This window comes from Xyrauchen texanus, chromosome 41, assembly GCF_025860055.1.
Source record: "Xyrauchen texanus isolate HMW12.3.18 chromosome 41, RBS_HiC_50CHRs, whole genome shotgun sequence".
NCBI classification, from domain to species: domain Eukaryota; kingdom Metazoa; phylum Chordata; class Actinopteri; order Cypriniformes; family Catostomidae; genus Xyrauchen; species Xyrauchen texanus.
Window position 1 is genome coordinate 2,558,809 of NC_068316.1, and position 27,319 is coordinate 2,586,127.

Sequence of the window (27,319 nt, forward strand, 5' to 3'; positions counted from 1 at the left end):
GCCCAATTAAACTCTGTGCAGGGAAAAGAGCATTTAGGAACTCAAGTGTGCAACATTAATTATTCCATTGTGATGCACCGACGCATGTTATGCAAATCGACGTATTTCTGTAATCGATGACACCGATTATGTCGATGAATCGTCCCAGCCCTACTGGAGTTAAGTCAAGGACACAATGGTGGTGGTTGTGGGGATCGAACCAGCAACCTTCTGATTACCAGTTATGTGCTTTAGCCCACTACACCAAGTTGTAAGTTGCTTTGGATCCAAGTGTTTGCAATAGACGATAGTTGATCCGTACACAAATATACAGATTTCAACCTTCATTCAAACACAAGCACTAGCTAGAACATTGGAAAAGTAACAGCTTACAACTCTGCCGAATGTGGATCGTTTATGACTGGAGATCAGCCACAGTCCCACACATGAGCTTTTTATCCTGCTGCACAGTTCATAACCGAGACCACTCGGTTGTGTGCATCATCACTTCCTGTTGAGTGTCACTCGAGAACCCTCTCAATGAAGTTCACCTGTCAAAACGTGTCAATGTGGTATTCTGGTCCCTGGAAATGGCTTGGGTCCCTCCTAAGTAAGTCTATGGGATATTTGGCCCGTTTAAACATCCGCCAGGGCGAAATCGTACATCTGAACGTGCAGAGAATTAAAATCACACCTCTCCTCGACAAGCTGAATGAGGAGTTGTTCATGTCTGTATCACAAACGGTGTAGGTATTAAAGCCAGCCTGACCTCATGACTTTGTGGTTCCTTAACCTCTTCAACTGTCCGGCGGGTCCAAAAGGGGGCGCTATGTCGCGATAAAAGTTGATGTTTAAAATGTTCAGATTTTTGTATGCATAAGGCATGTGGGGTATCGTTTGAAAGCTTAGAATTTGAACCTTTCATAGATAACCATCACTTCTGCATTTATGTTGCAAAATAAGGCCTGAAAACAAATGCGTCAGAAATCGGCGCCACCTAGAGGTCATGTGATATAAATATTAATATGTATATAGAAGTTTTTCATGCTTTTTTTTTTGTTGTTGTTTTTAAATGAAAGCTCATTCTCAGGAATGCGACTGCAGTTTATTTGTTTCCCAATACACGTATCGCGGCAGTTCTGAGGTGAAATGTCCACCGAGAGGCGCTAAAAGCGAGTTAAATGTTCTCCCAAACAGATGAGGTTTGTAAGGTTGATGCTCTATCGAGTTTTAAATCAACAAAACCGACCTCCCTATCCTAATCCTTGAACCTAAACCCAAACAATAGTGTCAGAAAAGCAAATGAAAGTAATTATGGAACAGCATAACTTCTATAGCTAAATAAGAGAGCCTGATGATGTCATTCCAGAGGCGGGGCAAGTTATTACATTTTGATCAAATATTTCTATCTTTGAAATGATATGCACTGATGATTCAAGTAAATAGGATTCATTTTCACCAGTCGTTGACCTCAATGTCTGGAGTCTGTTGTGAGCTTTACGAAATCGTGACGTAGGTTTATTTAGTCACTGGATTTCTTCAAATGGGTCAACTGGATACATCAGGTCTTGCCATTGGGAGCTAATGGGAGATTACTCTGCTATCTTATTGTGCTTAAGTCTCAAACAGGCCCTTCAAGAAGAGGTCGTGTGTGTCAGGGGATTATCTGGCTTATTAGATCAATCAGTTAATTGCCTTAAGTCACACTAGCTTCTGTTTTAGCTTGACTTTGAGTTTCCATAATTCGAGACTGCGTGACGCGTCACCGCTATCAGTTATAATAGCTTTTACTAGCAAACTCTTGGCCCAGCATACCAAGACGGGCTTACGTCCCATGGCCAATCCTGTGCTAAAACTTCAATGTGTTAAACTGCAGATTTAAAAGTACATTTGCGTTTGATTCAGCTTTTACCTTGGACTAAATGACGTCTTACGTGTAATTGTTTCTATTGATCTGATATCGACTGTATGTTTTATTCTTTGGATTTGTAGTGATTGCTATCTTTTGAGGACCGCCTGGAAGAGATTGTATTATCTCAATGAGACCTTCCTGGTTAAATAAAGGATAAAATAAATAAATAACAGTTAAATTTACAGCTCTACATAGTAAAACCTTGCCATATAGAGCCAACTAAACTCTACACAACTATGACTAACTGTAACTAAAAATGTAATACTAAACTATATATAAATGATATAATTAATATAATAAATCAAATATAATATCAGTAGCTCAGGGATGCATTTAGGCAACCACGGGTCCACCAAACATGCTAATCAGCTGTTACTGGTGCTAAAATGATAGATTATTAAATACTTGGCTGTATGTTTTATTATATTGTTATGAGCACAATAAAGTTTCTAAACAAAACAAAAAAAAGCCTTTTTATTGTTTTGAAACTGAGTCTTCCATCACGTCATATTAAATTCATATTTGGGAAAGTTTGCCATCTGCAGGGGTTTATGAGTAATGCAATGGATGTGGCTGTTCCTTCCTGTACACAGCCCAAAACAAATACTTACTCCGTTTTAGAGAGATACGGTGCATCCGGACAGTATTCACATTTTTCCACATTTTGTTATGTTACAGCCTTATACAAAAATGGATTAAATTCAATATTTTCCTCAAAATTCTACAAACAATATCCCATAATGACAACATGAAAGAAGTTTGTTTGAAATCTTTGCAAATGTATTTAAAAAAAAAAAAAACATGTGCATAAGTATTCACACCCTTTGCTCAATACTTTGTTGAAGCACCTTTGGCACCAATTACAGCCTCACGTCTTTTTATGTATGATGCTACAATCTTGGCACACCTATTTTTGGACAGTTTCTCCCATTCTTCTTTGCGGGACCTCTCAAGCTCCATCAGGTTGGATGGGGAGCGTTGATGCACAGCCATTTTCAGATCTCTCCAGAGATGTTCAATCGGGTTCAAGTCTGGGCTCTGGCTGGGCCACTCAAGAACATTCATGGAGTTGTCCATTAGCCATTCCTTTTTTATCTTGGCTGTGTGCTTCGGGTCGTTTTCCTGTTGGAAGATGAACCTACGCCCCAGTCTGAGGTCCAGAGCGCTCTGGAGCAGGTGTTCATCAAGGATGTCTCTGTAAATTGCTGCATTCATCTTTCCCTCGATCCTAACTAGTCTCCCAGTTCCTGCCTCTGAAAAACATTCCCACAGCATGATGCTGCCACCACCATGCTTCACTGTAGGGATGGTTTTGGCCAGGTGATAAGCGGTGCCTGGTTTCCTCCAGACATGACGCTTGCCATTCAGGCCAATGAGTTCAATCTTTGACCATGAAAAACAAAATTCTCTGGTCTGATGAAACTGAGTCCTTCTGGTGCCTTTTGGCAAACTCCAGGCGGGCTGTCATGTGCCTCTTACTGAGGAATGGCTTCCGTCTGGCCACTCTACCATACAGGCCTGATTGGTGGAGTGCTAAAGAGATGGTTGTTCTTCTGGAAGGTTCTCCTCTCTCCACAGAGAAATGCTGGAGCTCTGTCAGAGTGACCATTGGGTTCTTGGTCACCTCCCTGACTAAGGCCCTTCTCCCCCGATCGCTCAGTTTGGCCGGGCGACCAGCTCTATGAAGAGTCCTGGTGGTTCCAAACTTCTTCCATTTATGGATGATGGAGGCCACTCTGGGTCCACTCATTGGGACCTTCAATGCTGCAGAAATGTTTCTGTGCCCTTCCCCAGATCTGTGCCTCGATACAATCCCGTCTCGGAGGTCCACAGACAATTCCTTGGACTTCATGGCTTGGTTTGTGCTCTGACATGCACTGTTAACTGTGGGACCTTATATAGACAGGTGTGTGCCTTTCCAAATCATGTCCAATCAACTGAATTTACCACAGGTGGTTTGTGTTCTTGAAGAGCCAAATGAAGTAGGGTTTATCTTAAAACAAGGGGAACATTAAATATTTTTGTCTTGTTTTCAGCTCAAATCTCTCAAAATGTTGTTTGATTTCTCAGAAAACAAGACAGAAGCTTATGCAATTACATCTGACATCTTATGTCATTTTGCTTCTCAAGTAAATTATCGATCCTGATTCTAACCGTGTCTTCTTTTCAGGATGTTTTGTGGACAGTTTGGTGTGGTCTTGTTTGCCTCGGGTGGGTTGTCACCTTCATGTCTAACTTTCTCTCTCATTTTCTTCCTAGGTATTGGAAAAAACGTAATCTGCGACCGGGCCGCGACACCGCTGGATGCCTTCCGCATGATGTCAGCAGCCCAGTACTACCCTAAACTGCTAAGCATAATGGGTAACGTGTTGCGCTTCCTTCCTGCATTTGTTCGTATGAAGGAGCTCCTGGAAGAAGGTTACGTTGGGGAACTCTTGGTGTGCGAGGCGCAAGTGCACAGCGGCAGCCTTCTCGGGAAGAAGTACAACTGGAGCTGTGATGACCTCATGGGCGGCGGCGGACTCCACTCTGTTGGCAGCTACATCATCGACCTGCTCACGTTTCTAACCGGCCGGCGAGCGGTGAAGGTCCACGGCTTCCTCAAGACCTTCGTCAAGCAGACCGACCACATCCAAGGTATTCGCCAAATCACCAGCGATGACTTCTGCACCTTTCAGATGGCGCTAGAGGGTGGTGCTTGCTGCACGGTGACGCTCAACTTCAACGTTCCTGGTGAGTTCCGTCAAGAGGTGGTGGTCGTGGGCACGGCCGGCAGGTTGACGGTGAGCGGGACGGACTTGTACGGACAGAAAAACGAAGGCGAAGGTGGACAAGAGCTCTTGCTGAAAGATAACACCCCTGTGTGGGATGCATCCTTACCTGACAAGGCGTACCGAGACATCCCGTCGCCTTACCTTACCGGCACCCTCTGTATGGTTCAGGCAGTACGGCAGGCGTTCCAAGACCAAGACGACCGTCGTACCTGGGACGGTCGACCGCTCACTATGGCTGCTACCTTTGAGGACTGTCTATATGCACTTTGTGTCGTGGACACGATCAAGAAGTCCAATCAATGCGGAGAGTGGCAGAACATTGTCGTGATGACGGAAGAACCGGAGGTCAGTCCCGCTTACCTGATCAGCGAGGCCATGCGTCGCAGCAGAATGTCGCTGTACTGCTAATGCAGCTTGTAAGATTCGGGAAAAGTGGAAACGCAAGCAAGGTTGATTGCAGCTAAGCGTTCTTGCTGTAAGCAAACGGCAATAGTCGCTCTCAAACGGATTATAATCATGAACACCATCGCTTGCAGAGTCTCGTTGGATTTACAACTTTGAGAGACTGGAGACCATACATTGTGTTTTCCTGGGAATACCACACCTTGAAGACATGCAAGCAGTGGAGACTTGCCTTGTCCTTGTTGCACAGAGTTGCATTTCACAAGATGGGCTTGACTGCATCTATCCTATGTCTTTGTAGAACATGTTGGTGTGTCGACAGACCTACCCTAGAGACCTGGTCAAGTCGCTGAGTATGCAATAAATCTAACTAGATATGCTGTCAATGCCATGCTTGCTGATGTACAAGGGCATGCATGTGTTCCTACATCAAACAAACAAAACCATGCAATTACAATCATGCGCTTCTGTCTGGCTTTGGTTTTGAAGGTACCGATGGGATGTTAAGGCTAGCTACATGTGTCTGTTTGTGTTTGCATGCTAGAGCGAAATCGTTGTATTTGTGTGGACGTGGACTCAAGCCGTCAACCAATGACTGTAATTGCATGAGATCTGCACTGACACTGAAAAGAGACGGCATATGTGTTACAAGGTGCTGCAAGAATAGCAAACGTTTCCGTATCGGTCAAACCACATATTAGAAAACGTGTTATATTACGTCATTGTCTTGTCGATCCATTTGACTGCAAGTGTAGATTTATAGCCCATGTGACTCTTTCGGTTGTCATATCCCCATTCGGACCTGTGGTTCTCAACTGGCTGTTGCTTTGGGCCTTCAGGAGTTTTGCTCTTGGTTTTCATGTAATTGACAAATTAATTTGCACCAAAATACCGTAGACTGATTGTGACGTATAGTTTGTAACGTCAACATCAAATGCTATTGTAAGTGTTAGCTTGTCTTTTAAGAACGGACAAGCCAATCTTATGTTAATCGCTCTTAATATTAGTATTTAGCATTAGCACTGACTACCCACTTGTTCAGAACCGTTGCTTTAGATAGTTATTGCGCATCTTTGAGAGCTAACCTATGCGTGATAATCGATAAACCTGAAAATATATACCAAAAAATGTGCTAAATGGTGCTAGACTGTCATATGAACACTTGTACTTTTTTGGGGGGTTTTTAGATATAATGGAATTTGAGTTCAGTCTCATTTTATTTAGTGTAGCAAGGCAGTTAAGGCTAACCTTTACAACAAAATGATAACGTGTGGATTTGTTTCCATATTTTGTCCTCATCCATCACTCCAGATCTCCAAGATCGCAATTAATGGTGCATTCATGTCATGTCAGAATTACAATTATTACGAAATTCTGACTTATGCAATCTTCTTATTTAACGTCATTGTAGAACTCATAATAACGAGTTGTAAACTCTAAATACTATGAAAAATAATATGATTCAAAATAATATGACTTGAAAATCATGTTGCTATTGACAATAATAGCCAGTATGTGGCTGCAGTGTTGTCTGCTATCCCCTACTGTGTAGTCATTCTAAATGTTATAAAAGTCATGCGTTTGGTTCTATATTTAGACATTATCAAACTATTATTTGTCGAAGTTTTTTGACAAATAATTTTTTGTTAGTTTTTTCCATTTTTGCAATGGTCACATAATGCTTAGTCAAACCTGACCCTGGTGTTACAAAGAGAAGACACAGAACAATAATTTCTTTCAGACATCACAGTGTAGTAACTTAAAGTAAATTAATAATACTGTCAAGACAATGTAATGGAAAATTGTAAAAATAGAATTAGTGTATAAAACAGAAGACCCAGACTTTGTTCAATGTGTGTGTGTGCACGTTCATGCATGTGTGTTTTTGTGTGCATGCATGCATATATATGTGTGTGCGCGTGTGTGTGCGCATGCGCGTGAGCGTGTGTGTGTGCATGCATGTTTGTATGCATGCGTGTGTGTGTGTGTGCATGCGTGTGTGCATGCTTGTATGAGTGTGTGTGTTCTGCCTTCTGGCTGTGTTAATCTTACACGTTTATTTCTGTTTCTGTGTGTGTTGCATTGTGGGTGTGTTATGGTCTCACCCCCTTGTTTATCTGTGTGTCTGTGCGTGCATGCGTGTGTGCGCGCCTGTGCGTGCATGCATGTTTGTATGCATTCGTGTGTTTATGTGTGTGTGTGTGTGTGTGTGTGTGCGTGCATGTTTGTATGCATGCATGCGTGTGTGTGTGTGTGCACGCATGCATGTTTGTTTGTGTGTGTGTGTGTGTGTGCGCATGCGTGTGTTTGTGTGCATGCTTGTATGAGTGTGTGTGTTCTGCCTTCTGGCTGTGTTAATCTTACACGTTTATTTCTGTTTCTGTGTGTGTTGCATTGTGGGTGTGTTATGGTCTCACCCCCTCGTGTGTGTGTGTGTGTGTGTTTGTTTTGCACTCTGCATGTTTTATAGTTTCACCCCTTCATTTCTGTGTGTGTTCTGCTTTGTGGCTGATTTATTAAAAAAAATGATGGTCCTTTTTTTTTTTTTTGACCTTCCTATTCATTTACAACAGCAACGGTTTTTCTTTTCTATTTTTACGACCACTTAGAGTTATCGAATCAAGTCCAATTTTTTGTGTTTTCAGAGGGCAGGTGGATGAAAAGTTAGGGATGCACCGATCTGATACCTGAAGCTTTTAGATGGATGGGATATCGGTCAGATGAGCCCGATCCAAATCCGGTACTGTGTGTTAATCATGTTTGTTTCTGTCAATCTCCAAAAATGACATAAAAGAACCATTAAAACACAATTAAAGTTCACATGACTCGTGCATTTTATTCAACGCCATTTGAAGACGTGTGATAGCTCTGTGAATCACAAAAGACTGTGTTTAATAAGTAAATATATAGTATGCGCAACGCCAGCCTGTTAGTGAATGGCGCTGTTCTGTTACACACACACACACACACACACACACACACACACACACACACACTCACACACACACACACACACACACACACACACACACACACACACACACTCACAGCTATTTTTAGCCTTCACAGCATCTCAGATGCTCAATAGTTCGGTTCACTTATAATATGCATTTAGAACGGCACCAGAGGAGCATTTGACCAGGATTTGAATAATAAGCGAATTAAACTACTGTGAACTAGCCCACAAACGGACACTTACAGGACGTCCTGGAGAGTTCAGAATGTCAAAATAAAAGCGTGAGGGTTTAAAAAGTGCACAATTTAATGAATGAAAAGTGGGCTGATGTCTTGCAACTAAATTGAATAAAAAAGAGATCTGATTCATTTAAAGTCCAGATGCAACTTTAAACATTTTTGCAAAAATAAACACTGGTTTCTTTTCTACTGAAGACTTGAAGACTGGAATTCCTGTTAATGTTGCTGCTGCATTATCCAGTACACTAGTGAACAATAAAGTGTCTTAATAATCGATACATTTATATTGAAATAATGTGTCGTTAGAGGTTTGGGTTTCTTTACATATTAAAGAGTTCCACACAATAATGTAAAGATATTCTAAACTGATTATGCAAAAAACAACAACAACAACAACACTGGTATCGGATCAGGATTGGATGAAACTGAGATTTCCGGTATCGGAAGAGAAAGTGGTATCGGTGCATCCCTGATGAAAAGTCACAAAGTCTTGTGCCCGGGGTCTTGTGCCCGGGGTCTTGTGCCCGGGGTCTTGTGCCCGGGGTTTGACATAGAAACTGGCCCAAAAGTTGCTGGGGGTTGGTGAAAAACGAAAATTGGTTTTGTATGAAAAATAAAAAATTTCAGACTCTTAAAAACTGAGATAAAGATCAATTTAATGATTTTTATTACAGGGGGGGAAAGTGATTTTGAAATAAGAATTCAAAAAGAATAGGAAGGTTAAATATCTGACAGTTTGATATGATTCACTGTTACCTTGATTGTTTCTCTATTGTTTTGTAAGATCATATAGAAGTGAATTAATTAATTAAAATAGTCATTAAACATTTCGCTGTAATCAATTTCAAACCCATAAATGGATCCGTTTTGGCGCTGAGTGTTGATGTACAAACATCATTTCTGTGTTCTGAGGACATGAACGGTTCCAAATAGAATCTCTGAAGTATCATTTCATAATTACAGTAATTCCGACTCGACATGAACGCACCATAAAAACTTATCTTTTTATTATTTTTCTGTGTAAAAAGTTTGTTTTGAGTCCTGATAAAGATGGCCAAGCATCAAATGTGTATTATGTGGACTTGCATTTGTTCAATATATGCTGTCGTATATGAGTTGTAGATCACTGTGGGACTGTTCGCTGTATGACAGAAGACTGGAGAGAATGACTTCATGTTTATTTCTGTTCAATTGTGGCTGTATTTTATTTCTTTGCTGCCTGCATAAATACCTGCTGTACATGACTGTAAACACTCTGTGTAGTGTGAGGATGTACGTATTTTTATCCTGAATATTTCATATCAGATCAGGAATTGTTTGTATTGTGAAACAGGAAGTAAGAGGACTTTGAGTGTACGTTAGTGTATTAATACTGTCATAATATCATTTAAAGGTACAGTAAGTCTCAGCAGTTTCAATAATGCTGTAAGATCCATCTTGAAAACTGCTGCGGACATGAGAGGAACTTGTCTTGAGACGTTATGATCCCAAACTCATTGCCAACTGCTGTATGTTTAACGCAACTGTTTCTGAACAAAACTCAACGATACTTGTTACAACTGGATGTGTTTAAATGTAAGATTGCACTTGTAATCTGTGTATGTGAATATCTATATACTCTTCCTGTTGGGCATCTACCCTCGTGTGAAGTCTCGTCCCTCTTTTTCTTAAAAAAAAAATAAATAAAAAAAAGCAAATATTGATGTTCCAGTGAGACGCTTGCAATGGAAGTCAATGGGGCCCATTTTTGGAGGCAGAAATGTGAAGCTTATAATTTTATAAAAGCACTTACATGAATTCTTCAGCTGAAAAGTTGTTTAAATAGTCATTTTTATGGTGGTTTTAAGATTTACAGTATTACATCGTCATGGCAACGAAGTTGTAAAATTGGCTATAACTTCACACAGTTGAAGGTAAGTGGATTTATCACAGTAAAATCATGTTAACACATATTGTTTATGCATTGTGGCTATATGTTTGTGGATTGATCCCCATTGACTTCCATTGTAAGTGCCGCACTGGACACAGATGTATTTTTAAAGAGGAGGAGGGACGAGTCAAATGACATTTATGTGGGAATCAATAGTATTGCACAAACGCTGTTGATTAAGTTTAACTGGCTTAACTTACCCGGGATGTTCTTTAAGTACCAAAATGTTTTCCTAAGAAAACATGTTTTAATGGGAATGCTTCTTGCTAATTTTAGCAAGGTTAGAAGTTGGCGAGGAAGTGTAATTGGGCTGTTCTCATGATCGTGAATATCGTGATCATATATTTTGCCGTATCGTCCAGCCCTATGGATTTTTATGGTGCCTTAATGTCACAGTTTTGGACCCCATTGACAAATGCATCTTCTACATTCTTCAAAATACCTTTGTGTTCCTCAGAAGAAAGAAAGACGGCATGAGAGTGAGTAAATGATGAGAGAATGATCATTGGGTGAACCATCCTTTCAGACTGTATGTGACTTACATTTGAGCAGTTCCTCTCTGCGGGCTCTTAAACTGGCAGCTACACTGAAGAGGGTAAAAGTGAGATTCGGAGCGGGTTGAGATGGATGTTTAATATTTCACTGACCAGGAGGAGTGTTTCTGGCTTTCATTTTCCTTCCTGGAACAAATAAGAAGAATGAAAAGATTTGATTTAGTCAAGAGAGCGAATCTGTGCCATACACATCATACGCCGCTGAGTGTTACTACAAACAGAATAATGGCAGAACAATTCATTAAACTGGTCAAATTAATGCTAAAACTGTAGTGTGAATGTCTGTGTTTATAGCTTAGCTCTCTCTCTCTCTCTCTCTCTCTCTCTCTTGCTCTGTCTCTGAAGTCTGGAAGGATTAAGCCATCAAGGGCACAGAAAGCGTTGAGTGGTATTTACTGTGTATGAATGTAAGACTGACCGATTGACCCAGTAGCCTAATTTCAAATTGAGTTTCACCACCCTTGTTCTTCTACCTACAGCCCAACAATATACCAGTCCAAAACTCATCACCTCCATTTGGACACTTCACACATCAGTTGGGCTCAGGGGTGGACTGGGATGAGAATAAATAAAGGTACATTTCTAGTTTCAACATTATTTGTACTTTAGACCTTTGTTTTGGTGGACAATTGAAGCTAGTTTCATACCATGTGACCCACGTTTGGTTTTTCGACCTTTGAAAGTGGGTCAAATTAAAAGACAAATCAGATGGAGTCACATCAAGAGCCCCATATCTCTGGGAGTTAAATATATAGGGCCTTAAAAATGAAGATGCAACATGTAAAGTTTGTTCTGAACCAGAATCTAAAAGGATTTTAAGAGATCTTTAACACTTCTGGAGATACAGACGCTCCAACTTTGAAAAAAACGACACCAGAATTGGATTCTTATGCTGTAATTGAATCACATTAATTGGTTTTACTGTAACAGCCAATGTGCGCTCATGACAAAATATTGTTTATTATTTAGATTTTGTACACTTAAGATATGTTCCCATATCACTGAAAATAATCCTTCAGTCGACAACAATGTATTTTGAATTTTAGTTCATCGATCTGTCCTGCTCGCGCAGGACGTGTTCTTACAATCCGTCTGCGCTATTTTTAATTATATTGACCGTTTGTGAACGTTTGCATCGGACGGACGCTTTTGGAGCGCCTCACTGGTTTTCAGCATCATCAACACCATTTTTAAAAGTCTGGAGATCCCAGCAGTTTGGTGCAACCCGTCCTGGCTCTCATTCAGTAACTGCGCCGTTTGTGAGGTTTGTTGAGGCGTGCTGACTGCCCCGTCATGACGCTGCTCATAAAAAGTTAAGTTGCACATACTCAATGTGCCCTTCAAGTACTGTAGAATCTGAAATATCACAATTACGAGTTTTAAGCACATGAAGGACCAAGCGAAGTCGTATATACAAATGGGAAAACTCGAAAATCTAGATGATACATTTACATATGTACATATAAGTTACATTTACATGTATGCATTTGGCAGACGCTTTTATCCAAAGCGACTTACAGAGCCCTTATTACAGGGACAATCCCCCCCGGAGCAACCTGGAGTTAAGTGCCTTACTCAAGGCCACAATGATGGTGACTGTGGGGATCAAACCAGCAACCTTCTGAGTACCAATGTATTATACAGAGCACTTATTACAGGGACAATCCCCTCGGAGCAACCTGGAGTTAAGTGCCTTACTCAAGGACACAATGATGGTGACTGTGGGGATCAAACCAGCAACCTTCTGAGTACCAATGTATTATACAGTGCACTTATTACAGGGACAATCCCCCCGGAGCAACCTGGAGTTAAGTGCCTTACTCAAGGCCACAATGATGGTGACTGTGGGGATCAAACCAGCAACCTTCTGAGTACCAATGTATTATACAGAGCACTTATTACAGGGACAATCCCCCCGGAGCAACCTGGAGTTAAGTGCCTTGCTCAAGGACACAATGATGGTGACTGTGGGGATCAAACCAGCAACCTTCTGAGTACCAATGTATTATACAGAGCACTTATTACAGGGACAATCCCCCCGGAGCAACCTGGAGTTAAGTGCCTTACTCAAGGACACAATGATGGTGACTGTGGGGATCAAACCAGCAACCTTCTGAGTACCAGTGTATTATACAGAGCACTTATTACAGGGACAATCCCCCCGGAGCAACCTGGAGTTAAGTGCCTTAATCAAGGACACAATGATGGTGACTGTGGGGATCAAACCAGCAACCTTCTGATGACCAATGTATTATACAGAGCACTTATTACAGGGACAATCCCCGCAGAGCAACCTGGAGTTAAGTGCCTTACTCAAGGACACAATGGTGGTGACTGTGTGGATCAAACCAGCAACCTTCTGAGTACCAATGTATTATACAGAGCACTTATTACAGGGACAATCCCCGCAGAGCAACCTGGAGTTAAGTGCCTTACTCAAGGACACAATGGTGGTGACTGTGTGGATCAAACCAGCAACCTTCTGAGTACCAATGTATTATACAGAGCACTTATTACGGGGACAGTCCCCCCGGAGCAACCTGGAGTTAAGTGTCTTACTCAAGGACACAATGGTGGTGGCTGTGGGGATCAAACCAGCAACCTTCTGAGTACCAATGTATTATACAGAGCACTTATTACAGGGACAATCCCCCCCGGAGCAACCTGGAGTTAAGTGCCTTACTCAAGGACCCAATGGTGGTGACTGTGGGGCTCAAACCAGCAACCTTCTGATGACCAGATTACCAGTTATGATGCTTAGACCACTACACCACCACCACTCCATAGTTGCCAAGTTGGGACATTGGAAGGGGCGTGCCGACATGGAAGAGGGTGCAAAGCAATGTTTTTGTTATATCTGACAGTCAACTAATGACTCACCCTTCACAGTTTGTTTAAGCAATTCATTAATACTTTGTTAGATATCGTGCATTAATAATCGTATATGTCGCGTAAAAGGATAAACAGAAAAAGGGGCTTTTATTGTCGTTTATTGTGCATTTGTTTAAGTTTCGCTTCTAATGTATTTTATTTCCCTCTTGACATGTATCATATTCCTGATAATGAATGCCCACCTCAGAGGTTGCCAGGTCCACTTGAAGGCAGCTTTCTGACCTTTTAACGTCATTTATGGACTGGTCAATAGGCATAATTAATTGTGCACATTCCTTAGCACATAATTTATTTATATAATGATATGCACTAAAAATAGGGATACAGGGATCTAAAATATTGGTGCAATATCGTCAGGAAAGAGTTTGGATGTATATGGATATATGGTTGTATCAGATATGTAGCGTACATGTTTCAGAAATGGCTCATTCCTGACCTCTAGTTGAATTGACGTGGCATCAGTGCACCGCTGCCGGTGACGGGACACTTGCTAAAAGTGTAGACGAGGTGTCAGAAGCAACAGGACGGAGTGACACCATTCTAAATGAGGTCAAAAGGTAGCACATGGCTAATGTGCTTGTTTTTGGTGTGTAATAATATCACAGCTGCCTTTGAAATCAGGTGCCGGCTGGACAGCATGTGTGAGAGAGAGAGTGCCAAGGACACGGGCATCACCTGCTGTGTGTGCAGTACTCTCTCATGATGTCAGCGGTGTGCTATACAAACACAGTTTTGGGTTCTCTGAGGAAGACCCCGCTGCAGTGTTCTGAAGACAGATGCTCAGCATGCTCGTATGATCTTACATCCGATACGCTGATGAACTGCATGCAGAATGAAATAATTCAACACAATCCGTCTGCACAATGCAACGGACCGTTCTCTCTATTGGTATTTATATATATATATTAGGGCTGTCGATTTAACGCGTTAATAACGTGTGATTAATTTGACGCGTTAAAAAAAATAACGCACTTCAATCGCAATGCTTAACTGAGAAATTTAAGCTTGCAGTACCACCTGTTTACTGCAGAAGGCAGTAATTGAAATTGGGATCTTTAAGGGATCTTAAGATGTGTTTAAAGATTGAGTATTAAACTATATTTAACTCGACACAGTGACCTAAACATTTTATTTTAATGACGCAACACACCCGAGACGCGACACAAGCATGTCTGACGCAGGTCGTACGGTCTTTACCTCATACATATTTAATTACCATCGAGGTTAAGGAGGTGTCCTTTAAACTGTTACACCGTTTTTACCCCGTCAATCTTTATTTAAGAAACATGCTCCTGAAATAGATCCACTTTGCTCCTTCTGTAACGCTGTGATGAAAAGTTTGTTTGTTTGTTTGTACCTCTATTTCAACTAGTTATTCTTTGCTTTATAAAGACGTTTTAAATCACAGATTTGATAACTTAACCTAAACAAACCCTCACAATAAATCTCCAACTAATTGACGAATTCACTTGTGTAATGGATTACTGTGAACTGTGTGTCAGTGATTGACTTATGACTCAATAATATAGTAATAATCAATACATTGTATTCTAAAGCTGCTTTTTATATTGTCTTATCAAAGATGAACTCTTCTGCTACAGGAATGTAATGCATTTTAATTATCTGAATATTTGTTTATTTTATATATATATATAATTTTTTAATATTTAAAGTTAACTATGTATACTTTCATCATTATATATTGAATTATTGTTATATGAGGGGCTTTCTCAGCAAATATTTGTATATGCAATTAATCGTGATTAATTAATCAGGACACCATGTAATTAATTCAATTAAAAATTTTAATCGATTGACAGCCCTAATATATATATATATATATTGAGTTTAAATTAAACACTAAATCAAAAATGACGCTTTTTACTTCCTCAACTGCTTTGTGATATTATGGTGAATGATTTGTCCGTGCACGTTATCCCAAAATAATGCATATAAATATTTTACATTTAATTTAAAACACTCATTTGTTTTTATCTTTGTGTCCATGTTGGTTTCACACATTTTTTGAAATATTTTATAGCATTTTCTACAAAAAAAATAATAATAATAATGTAATGTTATGTGGTGTTACCATCAAGTAAAAGGTATTAAACACTGTCCCACTTAAAAATGTATTTTCAATTGTATTTTTCAAGATTAAAAACAATTTTATACAGATATCATGATTTTTTTTAGGTCAAAAAGTTTTCTCAGGGTTACACCAAATGACCTGAACAAAATGTGTCTTTTCATAAAAATGTCCAAATATTGATATTTAATTATATGACAAAATGATGATATTTTTTTTTTAAACGTCTCACAGTCTTGAGGGTACCTGTTGGTTACACCACCTGACTTTGATATGATTGACACATTTTTTTTTATATAATAATCATGTTTTATAACACATTCATTTCACTGCTTACATTTTAAGATTATAAGATTATCCTGCACTACTCATGCCCACATTTCAGAATTTTAGCTTTAATGTTTAAATGAAATTTTGACTTTAAGATATAAAAATATAAAATATGTTCATCATAGAAGAGCCAAATTCAAGTAATGGTTTTGTGTGAACTGCATTTCTAATGTATTTTTGAATTATATATATATATATATATATATGTCTGATATAAAACATTTGATCAAAATTGAATGTCTCTCTTAGGCGTTGGCCCCATCTGCCGGAGATAGGAGGCAGGGGCGAGGAGCCTACCCCCGTGCGGGACGGGGCTCAACCGGTGGTGGTGGAGTGGAGGAGGTTGTGTGTTAGCACACTGAAACAGCAATGTGATAGATTGTGAGCAGACTTATAAAGCAATGGCTTACATGTGATTGGCTAGGAGTTACCCAGCTAATAGTGTACAGCTGCTAGTCTTCCCGCTAGAACTACGCTACCCTTCCATAGCTCAAAATGGTCCACAAATTGGTCTGAATGATCCATTATTAAAACAATTTTTAAAGATCTGTATCTGGAAATTGCCTGGAAAAGTCTTGGAATTTTAAAGAGGGTAATTTAATTAGGAAAAACTTGGAAATAACTTTGTGAAAATGGCAAGAAATGTGTCACAGTAAATGCTACACCATTGAACCCCTCATATGTTTACCTGTCTGCTTCTATGAGTGATCAGTCACGTTGAATTTTTGGCTCGGGTGACTGCGTGGCAGCGTCCAGGTGACATTCTTTTGGGGCTAAATGCACCAGCCGATTAACTGTCATTGAGATGAACAGGAATGCTTACGAATAGATCTTTCCAGGTGTTGGTCAATGTTGGAACTTCCTGTGGCCACATTCAGCACTTGTTTCAAGTCAGCATGAAATTAATGTTTGTAACAGTAAGGTGTAGCGTAGTTCTAGCGGGAAGACTAGCAGCTGTACATCATCGCACCATTAGCTGGGTAACTCCTAGCCAATCACATGTAAGCCATTGCTTTATAAGTCTGCTCACAATCTATCACACAACCTCCTCCACCCCACCACCACCTGTTGAGTCCCATCCTGCACCTCCTTACCGAAATCTACTTTTCTTTAATTTAATTACATTTTCTTAAATAAGTAAAAAACATTAAATTATAGAATATACGTCATGTAAACAAATACTTGCAAATGAGATCGATTCTGCCCATGAAAGCCTTTTTTCAGGTGTAAAACCTGACAAGTGTGTTTTTAGTATCTTTCTTTGAAAATAAATTAAATTTGCTTTTTTATAATAACATTTAGACTTTTTTACAGGTACAAATACTTTTGGGGGCTACAAAAGAACAGCATTTAATGCGTTTATATGACCTATCACATGTCGGCTAATTACCAGAGTTTATTTAGCAGAGACAGGTCACTTATATTAAAATGAATGGGAAAAATGGGAACGACCAATGGATGTAGTCCCGCCTTACAGTTAAAAGAGCCAATCACCTTCTAGATACAGACATCGCCTGCCAATCAACTCTAGAATGTGCATATGCTACACGATTAGCTAAACGAGCCGGGAAGAATTAGTTTTTTAGCGTGATCTGAGGTAAAGAAGCACTATTCATGATTCCAGTATTGTCAGATTTCAGTGCTGATTTGATATATGTTCTTGACCAACCGTTTTTGAGATTTCAGTGTGCCCCCATTCAAGTAGATAGGAGCCGCACTGGCATCACTGGAAATAGACTCCCGAGAGCGCTCCAAAGATGGCCGACAGACTGACTTGCTCTCGGTCAGTCGGTCTTTAAAGGTTTCTAAGTTATCGTTGAAAATCAGTTCGTCTATGGGATAAATGAATGTGATTTTTTAACTTCTGGAACCACACTGTTGCGCGCTCTATGCATATTTGTACATAGTTTATGCAATTTTCCCATTAGAGGAATAATAATTGACCATGAGGCTAACGATGCTGTTGATCAAATGCTGTGGGAAATGGGAACATCTGTACGATCAAATTATCTAAATATTCTAATATGAAGAGAATTTAAATTAGAATAGAAAAAGTTATGCCATCAACAATATAACCCGGCCATCTTCGGTGTAATACAGGATTCCCACCCTTTTTCACCAATGAAATTCCATGACTTTTTCAGACGTTTGCAATTAATGGATACAGCATTTTCTTTAAATAATGTTGATTCACAGGGTGTGCTGAGGGACTCCAGTCAGGTCTCCTAAGCAACCAAATTAGCCCGGTTGCTAGGGAGGGTAGAGTCACATGGGGTAACCTCCTCGTGGTCGCTATAATGTGGTTCTCGCTCTCGATGGGGCGTGTGGTGATTTGTGTGTGGATGCCGTGGAGAATAGCAGGAAGCCTCCACACGCACTACGTCTCCACGGTAACACGATCAACAAGTCATGTGATGAGATGCACGGATTGACGGTCTCAGACGCGGAGGCAACTGAGATTCGTCCTCCGCCACCCGGATTGAGGCGAGTCACTACTCCACCATGAGGAATTGGGCATTCCGAATTGGGGAGAAAATCGGGCCGATTTGAAACTTCCAGATATTTTCAGAGCACACAAAAATGAGAAACATTTATATTCTACACTCTTAAGAATATTAGTAAATAAATGAGTAACAAATAAGGATTGTTCGGCTTGTAACAATAGCAGAACCTTTTTTGGTGCTAAATAGAACCTTTTTTTAAAGGTTCCATAAAGAACGTTCCTTTTGAAAGTGCTATTTAGAACCTCAGTAGTGCTATAAAGAACCTTTTTGATGCAAGGACGTTTTTTTTCTTCCCCTCTATACAGTAGATCAAAATCTAATAAAAAAACACAAGCACAAAATACAGTTTATAAATGATAAATGTCATTTATTGAAGCAAAAAAGGTATCCAAAACCAACTGGGCATGTGTGAAAAAGTATTTGCCCCCGTTCCTAAATCCCCAAATCTATGAAACTGCATTCATAATGAGGTTCAGCTGGACTAGACACACCCAGATCTGATTACTGCCAGTCCTGTTCAATCAAATCAACACCTGAATACAACTTTTACAGCTGTATGAAGGTCTCACCCACTATGCCAAGGGCAAAAGTAATTCCAGAAATGATGAGGGAAGAGGTGATTGAAATACATCATTCTGAGTAGAGTTATTTGTTTTATACTTCTCTTTTATTGCTTTTTTTAAGAACAAATAAAAGACACTACGTATAACAATAGTTGCCAGCCAGTCAGGCTTTTATGTACCACCTTTCTTTTCCTACACAGAACATAGCTGTCCATTTCCTCCTCGTTGTTGCCAACGATCTGTCATCCTATTCAACGTCTTCTAGAATGTCCCCCTAAAACAAAACACAAGATATCTACGTTATATGGAGAGTGAAAATAATGTTAAAGGTAGTACATGTCCTCCCAAAAACCATTCAACTTTGAGCTTTTGGGCCTAAAAAATACATGCATGATGTGCCCCCTCCACCCCACAGTTTCACCAACATGGGTGGGAAGCTCCCGTTTGCAAAGCCTTAATTCTTGGAGTGACATAAATCGTGTCAGGTTCTTCCAACAAGATTCACGCCACAATCTCGAGCTTGTGAAGGTGTGTGAGACTGTACATGTTTTATTCCATTGGTCAGGAGTCATGGTAATATCGGCCTCTTTTAAAGAGTTATTTATCCCTTGGTACAATTTGGAGACAGTCCTATTAGTATCCTTCTTGTATAATAATCTGATTAGGCTGTGCATCGTCCTTTACTTCTTATAAGTAATATTGTTGTACCTGTAGGTATCTGAAGAGGTCTTGGTTAACTAGGCCATATGTGTCCTTTAAAGTTTGGGAGCTTTCCATAATGCCTTTATTTATCTATTTATTATCTGGATTAGAGAGGTACACTAATATATCACACATTATTAATAGTAATCCCTTTTACTGTATTGCCTGGACAAGAGGCTCAGTTTAAATGGCAAATAGTAGAGGGGAAAGGGGACAACCCTGCGGCGTTCCCCTTTCTAATTTGATCTTTTTTGTAAGTTTATTTTAATCCTAGCTTCTGTGTTAAAATATAAAGAGTTTCTGAAAATCCGAACCTCTGTTGCACCTGGAATAAATAATCCCAATTCAGGCAACCAAAAGCCTTTTCTGCATCCAGGCTGACTTAAGTAGCTTTAATATGATCTTTTTCAATTTGATGTATTACGTGAAATGTTCGTCTAATATTATCGTGAGTCTGCCGACCTCCGATAAGTCATGTCTAGCTCTGTCAATTTGGGTAAAAACATCAGAATTGACATGGGACTAATGGGGCTTTTCCACCGCATGGTACGACTCGACACTGCTCAATTTTGGGGGGTTTTCCGCTGTGGATAGTTCCTGGTACCTGATACTTTTTAGTACCACTTCGGTCGAGGTCCCAAGTGAGCTGAGCCGATACTAAATGTGACGTCAAAATCCTGCAGATCACTGATTGGTCAGAGAGAATCGTCACTACCAGCGTCACTGGATTAGCGACACGGGACATCAACCCGCTAGTTTTAAAGTTAGCATCAGCGATAGCTCATTTGTTCACGTGACTTTCGAATTGTGAAAAAAAAATGGCTGTGCGCAAAACCACGCTGTGGTCAATAAACGAGGTGCAGACGTTCCTCTCGTTAGCAACGAACGAAATGAAAAGTCTTTCAGGAAGTGTCTCCGCTGTTGGCCGCACACGGCTCCACCGGACTGACCAACAGTGAAGGGAACAGTAAAATAAATGTAAAAGTGACCACAGAGCCATCAAGGACCACAACAGCCGGAGTGGTTCAAACAGAAGAAAGTTGAAGTGGTTCGACCAAATGGACGCTATCGAGACCGGCGAGCAATGGGACGGAGGGTGTTGTTGGGGTGCATGATGGAGGATGGTACATTTTGTTACTCCGCTTGAAAACGTCACTTTATTTAGTTGAGCAGCTACTGGAAGCTTCTAAAACAATCAGGACAATTTAACTGTTACACGTGTGTAAAATCACCATCAACATCTGCTTTATGCAGCACAATGAGCTAGCAGCTAACAGCTAGCGCTCGTGTTATTGTTTATTGTTTTGAGTCGCGTTTAAGATGATGTCACGACAGTAGAGGCGGCGCAACTATGATGATCAGCCATAGACTGTAAAAAAAGATGGACGACGCCCCTTCGCTCTTTTCCATCGCTGTATCTAACTTTAAAACTAGTGGGTTGATGTCCCGTGTCGCTAATCCAGTGACGCCAGTGTCCCGATATGGCGCTGACATCTTGGGACTTGAGTCTGTGCAGTTGCGATTTCGGGACCAGACCTGCGCAGTAGTGAGCAGGAAGTAAAGCCGCGAAATCAAGGCCCCGCCCTCACTGAACCAATCACAAGGACACGCCCCTGCACTTTTGACTTTTGACTTATGACGGTGTGAAATAATTAATTATAGAAATGTAGATATTAAATTTAAAGCTCCAATCTCCTCAGTCCTCCGAAAATCCCGAAAAAAGTCAGTTGGTGCTTCAGTGACTACTTCAGCTCAGAGAACCTGTCAATCACAGCTGTCAATCATGATGTCACAGCACTGTTTTTATAGCATCAAATAACTAAAAACAAACTTATTTTGAAAACAAACACTTGAAATGACATCAACGTGATGATTTAATTGCGATAGAGCGAGTGCAATACCACCCCCGCTGCCCCGATGCTCGGCCAACCTCCGCTCCATTGTCCCCTCACTCGTGAACAAGACCCCGAGGTACTTGAACTCCTTCACTTGGGGCAATACCTCCTTCCCTACCCAGAGTACGCACTCCATCGGTTTTCCAGCTGAGAACCATGGCCTCAGATTTAGAGGTGCTAATCTCTGATGGCCTGGTAGGTAAGAATCGTTTCGGCTCAGGAAAATCACCTGTGATTGGCTGGATGGTCGCTCAATCAGCCCAAAGTAACAAAACACAAAAAATACCATATACAAATCCACCATTTGGACTCGGTATGGGTTTAGCTTGGAAAACTGTGTGTCGCATTTTTTAAAGAGTGCAGGGGAAGTGTGTCCCGTGTCCCCCCTGGCTGCTACGCCCCTGGATCTCCCCAACATTACATTACAGCCATAGCAAGATAAATCATGACTTCAAATTTGCCCAACCTCGTAAAAACTATTTGGCTCCCAAACAACACATTTGCGATAAACTGTTGAGTGAAGCGAAAGAACTAAGCAAATGCTCACTCCCATTTAACAGAGTTTATGGGATTCATTTGTCCCTGAAAACTTTCCTGCTAAAACTGCTAATGGTTCAAATGTTTCAGCGAGATATTTAAAATACATATATGAAGTTTACCTGTGGTGACACAGTCTATGTTGCGGTCGGTTGAGGCGCCAGAACTCCAAAGAACCCCGAATGCCCATTTCAGCACAAAAGGGTTCTTTTTAAGAATTCATGGTTCTAAATGGAACTATTAAGGTCAATAATGAACCTTTGGAGAACCATCTTTTTTTCCGAGTGTATAGAAAGTTTGACTTAAGATGTTATCAATATCTATGACTTTTCCATGCCTGGCAATCACTCGCCGATATTTCCTGGTTTTTTAACTGTGTAATAACATTTTAAATAAAAAGTGTTCACATGGAATTGACCTTTACTAACATCATGATTTATGGCCATGTCCACACGGCAGCTAAATACGGGTTTCCCCCTTTTAGTGCTTTATCCCATTTGTTTAGTTGTTAACAGGAGTGACAACCAAACTCAACAACCATTCACTCCCCAAAAAATGCAACAACTGAATTTACATTAAATCTGCATATTACATAGGCTTAGAGAACCGACCCGAACCACTAGCTGTTAATTAGCAGTGTGAGATGGAGACTTTGTTTTAAAAAAGCTCTGCAGGCTGGGGTAGACCACAGTGACCCTCGAGACACCAGATATACCATTAGATGAGGACTCTATTAATAAAATCAGCATGTGCCATGGAATATGAGTATCAAACTCACAAGGGATTAGGGAAATGAAGCCAAAATAGTAATGTTAACGATCAGTTCTTTAGGATCTGAACCACTCTAAAGTCCTTCTAAGGGAAATGAGTGCAATAATAAATTGCTTTTTTGTGAATGCATTGTTTTTACAGGTTGTGCTCGGTCAGCAGGACGTGCAGGAGCCGGACAGAATAACCACACCCCTCCTCTTCAACCACTCTCCCCTGTCAATCAAATCCACCTGTCAGGAGTCATTCATTATTCTCCTAAAGAAGTGACTAGAGGTTAATGCCAATTTGATATCATTTACAACAATTATAGTACACTGTAAATACCAATAGTCATCTCAAATTGTAAAAAATGAGCTTAGTTTATTAAGTTACCAGTACTCTCTAAACCCTAAAGTTGTCATTAATAAAAACCGTTAAGTGGTCGTAATTAAACAGTACTTAACATGTCACACTTTTGGACTTTTGGAGCTCTAATAACTCAAAAATAGGTACAAAATTGTGGCTGTGTTGAACACCCATAAGCTCTTGCGCTTGAATTATTCATGCATGTTTGATCAAAAAATAATCATTGTTATTTATAGTTTTAATTCTTATGACTATTGTTGTAGCTGGTTGATAGTTGTGATTTGGGTGAAATCAGCATGAGGGTGATTAGTGTTACCTCTGAGCCTGTTTAAATTTAACCCATGCATGTTTACTCAGTTGTACTTTACAAAAGTGCAGATTGGGGGTATTCTGGGTATCTCAGCGAGTATTGACGCTAACTAACACACCTGGAGTCGCGAGTTTGAATCCAGGGCATGCTGAGTGACTCCAGTCAGGTCTCCTTAGCAACCAAATTGGCCCAGTTGCTAGGGAGGGTAGAGTCACATGTGGTAACCTCCTCGTGGTCACTATAATGTGTTTCTCGCACTCGGTGGTGAGTTGTGCTTGGACGCCGCGGAGAATAGCGTGAAGCCTCCGCACGCGCTATGTCTCCGTGGTAACGCGCTCAACAAGCCACGTGTTAACGGATGCACGGATTGACGGTCTCAGATGCGGAGGCAACTCAGATTCGTCCTCCATGTGTGTGTGTGTGTGTGCGTGTGAGAGAGTGTGAGTGAGTGAGTGTGTGTGATGTGTGTGTGTGTGTGAATGTGTGTGTGAGTGTGAGTGAGCAAAATGGTGTTGAAAGAATGGAATCATGGTATTCTATTTAGCTGGTGTAAAACTGGCTGTTACTTAACAGGACTTTAAAACCTCTGTCAGTAAACAAACACACTCTCTCTCTCTCTCTCTCTCTCTCTCTCTCTCTCTCTGTATCTCTCCAAATTTCTTCATAAAGAATCCAAGTGGGGTTTCAAGTATCAGTTCTTTTCCCATTCTCCCCCAAGTCTGTGTCCCTCCTTCCCTCTCTCTCCTTGCTTGGTGGGTAATTTGAGTTCTCAGTACGCTTTGAATATCAGAGGGTGTGTGAAATAAAAAGGAAAAAAGTGACACAAGCTGTCAGTCGCAAGACGACTAGCAAGAAGCAGCCACCAACATGCCTGAGCCCACAGAAGGTACCATATCTAATCTCATCAACATTTATTGATTTCTTTCTTCTGTATCTTATTTCTAAGTAGCAACAGTATTCGAGATAACAGTATAAAGACAAGACAATGCATAAATGCTTTTATTTTCAATACTTAATCATGTTAGCGGACGCTCAAAAGAATTAGTTGACTTGTTCGCCACTACAGGATTTCTGGGTTTGAAATGTTTTGTGTTTGCTAGCTATGTACAAAATGGGAATGCATTTTCCTCTCTTCCTCTTCTTTTAGATTGCACAGCATTTCCATGCATGCACCATTACAACACTTGTGTGGCAAAACCAATACTGATTATTCAGAACAGCATCTGCTGTTGAATTGCATTAGATAACTAAACATCAATGTGTCATCGGTGCTCAAATGCTGCTCAAGCTTTCCTCGATGACTTTGAATCAACTGGTGTCGTGTGATTATTAGTGGATGGATGAATCAGTTCCTCTCAACACTTAATGTCTTAATGTCTTAATTTTAAACATCTTTAAAGAGCTGTTTTACTTGAAGTGTACTTGTGCTATCTTTCAAAATATTACAAGTAAAGCAGGTGGACATTCATGGATAATGTGAAGGAAAAGAGTGGAGCAAATGTAGCAGTGCAGACAGACAGACAGACAGACAGACAGACAGACAGTCTATTTAAATCACAATTTGTTTTTTATTTCTCATAATTGCGATTTAAATTTGCAATTTAGTATACCACGCAATTGCAACTATATCTCAGAATTGCGAGATAAAAAGTTGCAATTGCAAGGTTTATCAAACTTTATATCTCACATTTGCAAGTTTAATTTCTCACAATTGTGACTATTTCTCATAGTTATATTGCAATTGATTGAAATAAAGTCAGAACTGCGAAATATAGTCAGTTGCAACGTGAAATTGCGAGATATAAATTTGAAACAGTGAGAGTCACAATTACAGAATTAGAAATTTAGTCTATCAAACCTTGAAATTATGACTTCTAATCTCATAATCGCTCAAAGTGTCACGCAATCGCAACTATCTTTTGCAGTTGTGAGAAACTAAGTCAGAATTGCGAGATATGAAGTCTAAATTACAAATTTTTAAAATTGTGAGAAGTTACGTCTATTTAACATCACAATTTTGACTTTATATCTCGCAATTGCAACTTTATCTCATAATTGCTACTTTCTCGTAATTACTATATGAATTCGCAATTTAGTATGCCACGCAATTGCAACTATATCTCAGAATTGCGAGATATAAAGTTGCAATTGTAAGAAATAAAGTAATAATTGCGAGATATAAAGTCGAAATTGTAAGAAATAAAGTAATAATTGCGAGATATAAAGTCGAAATTACAAGATAGTTACAATTGTGAGAAATTACGTCTATTTAACATCACAATTGCGAATTTATCTCATAATTGCGATATCAATTTGCAATTTAGTATACCACACAACTGCAGCTATAGCTCAGAATTGCGAGATATAAAGTCAAAATTACAAAACAGTTTCAATTGTGAGAAATTAAGTCAGAATTGCAAGATATATAGTCGAAATTACAAAACAGTTTCAATTGTGAGAAATTAAGACAGAATTGCGAGATATAAAGTCGAAATTACAAAACAGTTACAATTGTGAGAAATTAAGTCAGTATTGCGAGATATAAAGTCGAAATTACAAAATAGTTACAATTGTGAGAAATTAAGTCAGAATTGCGAGATATAAAGTTGAAATTACAAAATAGTTACAATTGTGAGAAATTAAGTCAGAATTGCGAGATATAAAGTTGAAATTACAAAATAGTTACAATTGTGAGAAATTAAGTCAGAATTGCGATAAATAAATTGGAAATTACAAAATAGTTACAATTGTGAGAAATTACGTCAGAATTGCGAGATATAAATTCGAAATTACAAAAGTTACAATTGTGAGAAATTAAGTCAGAATTGTGAGATATAAATTCGAAATTACAAAATAGTTACAATTGTGAAAAATTAAGTCAGAATTGTGAGTTACAAAATCGAAATTACAAAATAGTTACAATGTGAGAAATTAAGTCAGAATTGCAAGATATATAGTCGAAATTACAAAACAGTTTCAATTGTGAGAAATTAAGACAGAATTGCGAGATATAAATTCAAAATTACAAAATAGTTACAATTGTGAGAAATTAAGTCAGAATTGCGAGATATAAAATTGAAATTACAAAATAGTTACAATTGTTCGAAATTAAGTCAGAATTGCGAGATATAAATTCGAAATTACAAAAGTTACAATTGTTCGAAATTAAGTCAGAATTGCAAGATATAAATTCGAAATTACAAAAGTTACAATTGTGAGAAATTAAGTCAGAATTGTGAGATATAAATTCGAAATTACAAAATAGTTACAATTGTGAGAAATTAAGTCAGAATTGTGAGTTACAAAATCGAAATTACAAAATAGTTACAATGTGAGAAATTAAGTCAGAATTGCAAGATATAAAATCGAAATTACAAAATAGTTACAATGTGAGAAATTAAGTCAGAATTGCAAGATATAAAATCGAAATTACAAAATAGTTACAATGGGAGAAATTAAGTCAGAATTGCGAGATATAAAATTGAAATTACAAAAGTTACAATTGTGAGAAATTAAGTCAGAATTGCGAGATATAAATTCGAAATTACAAAATAGTTACAATTGTAAGAAATTAAGTCAGAATTGCGAGATATAAAATCGAAATTACAAAAGTTACAATTGTGAGAAATTAAGTC

General features: G+C 39.4%; 2 protein-coding genes across 11 annotated transcripts in view; both read left to right on the forward strand.

The window, feature by feature from the left end:
* gfod1 (glucose-fructose oxidoreductase domain containing 1) overlaps nt 1-11,314 on the forward strand; it is a 37,103-nt gene extending 25,789 nt beyond the window's left edge. The window contains exons 2-3 of one of the 2 annotated variants that reach the window (XR_007969292.1): nt 4,151-5,420; nt 11,226-11,273. Coding sequence is in view for 1 of the 2 variants with exons in the window: in XM_052113359.1 (XP_051969319.1) it covers nt 4,151-5,073 (923 nt within the window). In the remaining variant the exon portion in view is untranslated. Of the gene's footprint in view, nt 1-4,150 lie in introns of both variants that reach the window. The other variant, XM_052113359.1, reaches the window with a different exon arrangement.
* Nucleotides 11,315-24,461: 13,147 nt separating this feature from the next.
* Nucleotides 24,462-27,319, forward strand: part of mybpc2b (myosin binding protein Cb) — a 42,114-nt gene continuing 39,256 nt past the window's right edge. For 2 of the 9 annotated variants that reach the window (XM_052113655.1, XM_052113654.1), the window contains exon 1: nt 24,463-24,570. In XM_052113655.1, the coding sequence (XP_051969615.1) occupies nt 24,552-24,570 (19 nt within the window). In that variant the 5' untranslated portion in view covers nt 24,463-24,551. Of the gene's footprint in view, nt 24,571-27,319 lie in introns of all 9 variants that reach the window. The other 7 variants (XM_052113658.1, XM_052113659.1, XM_052113652.1 and 4 more) reach the window with 5 other exon arrangements.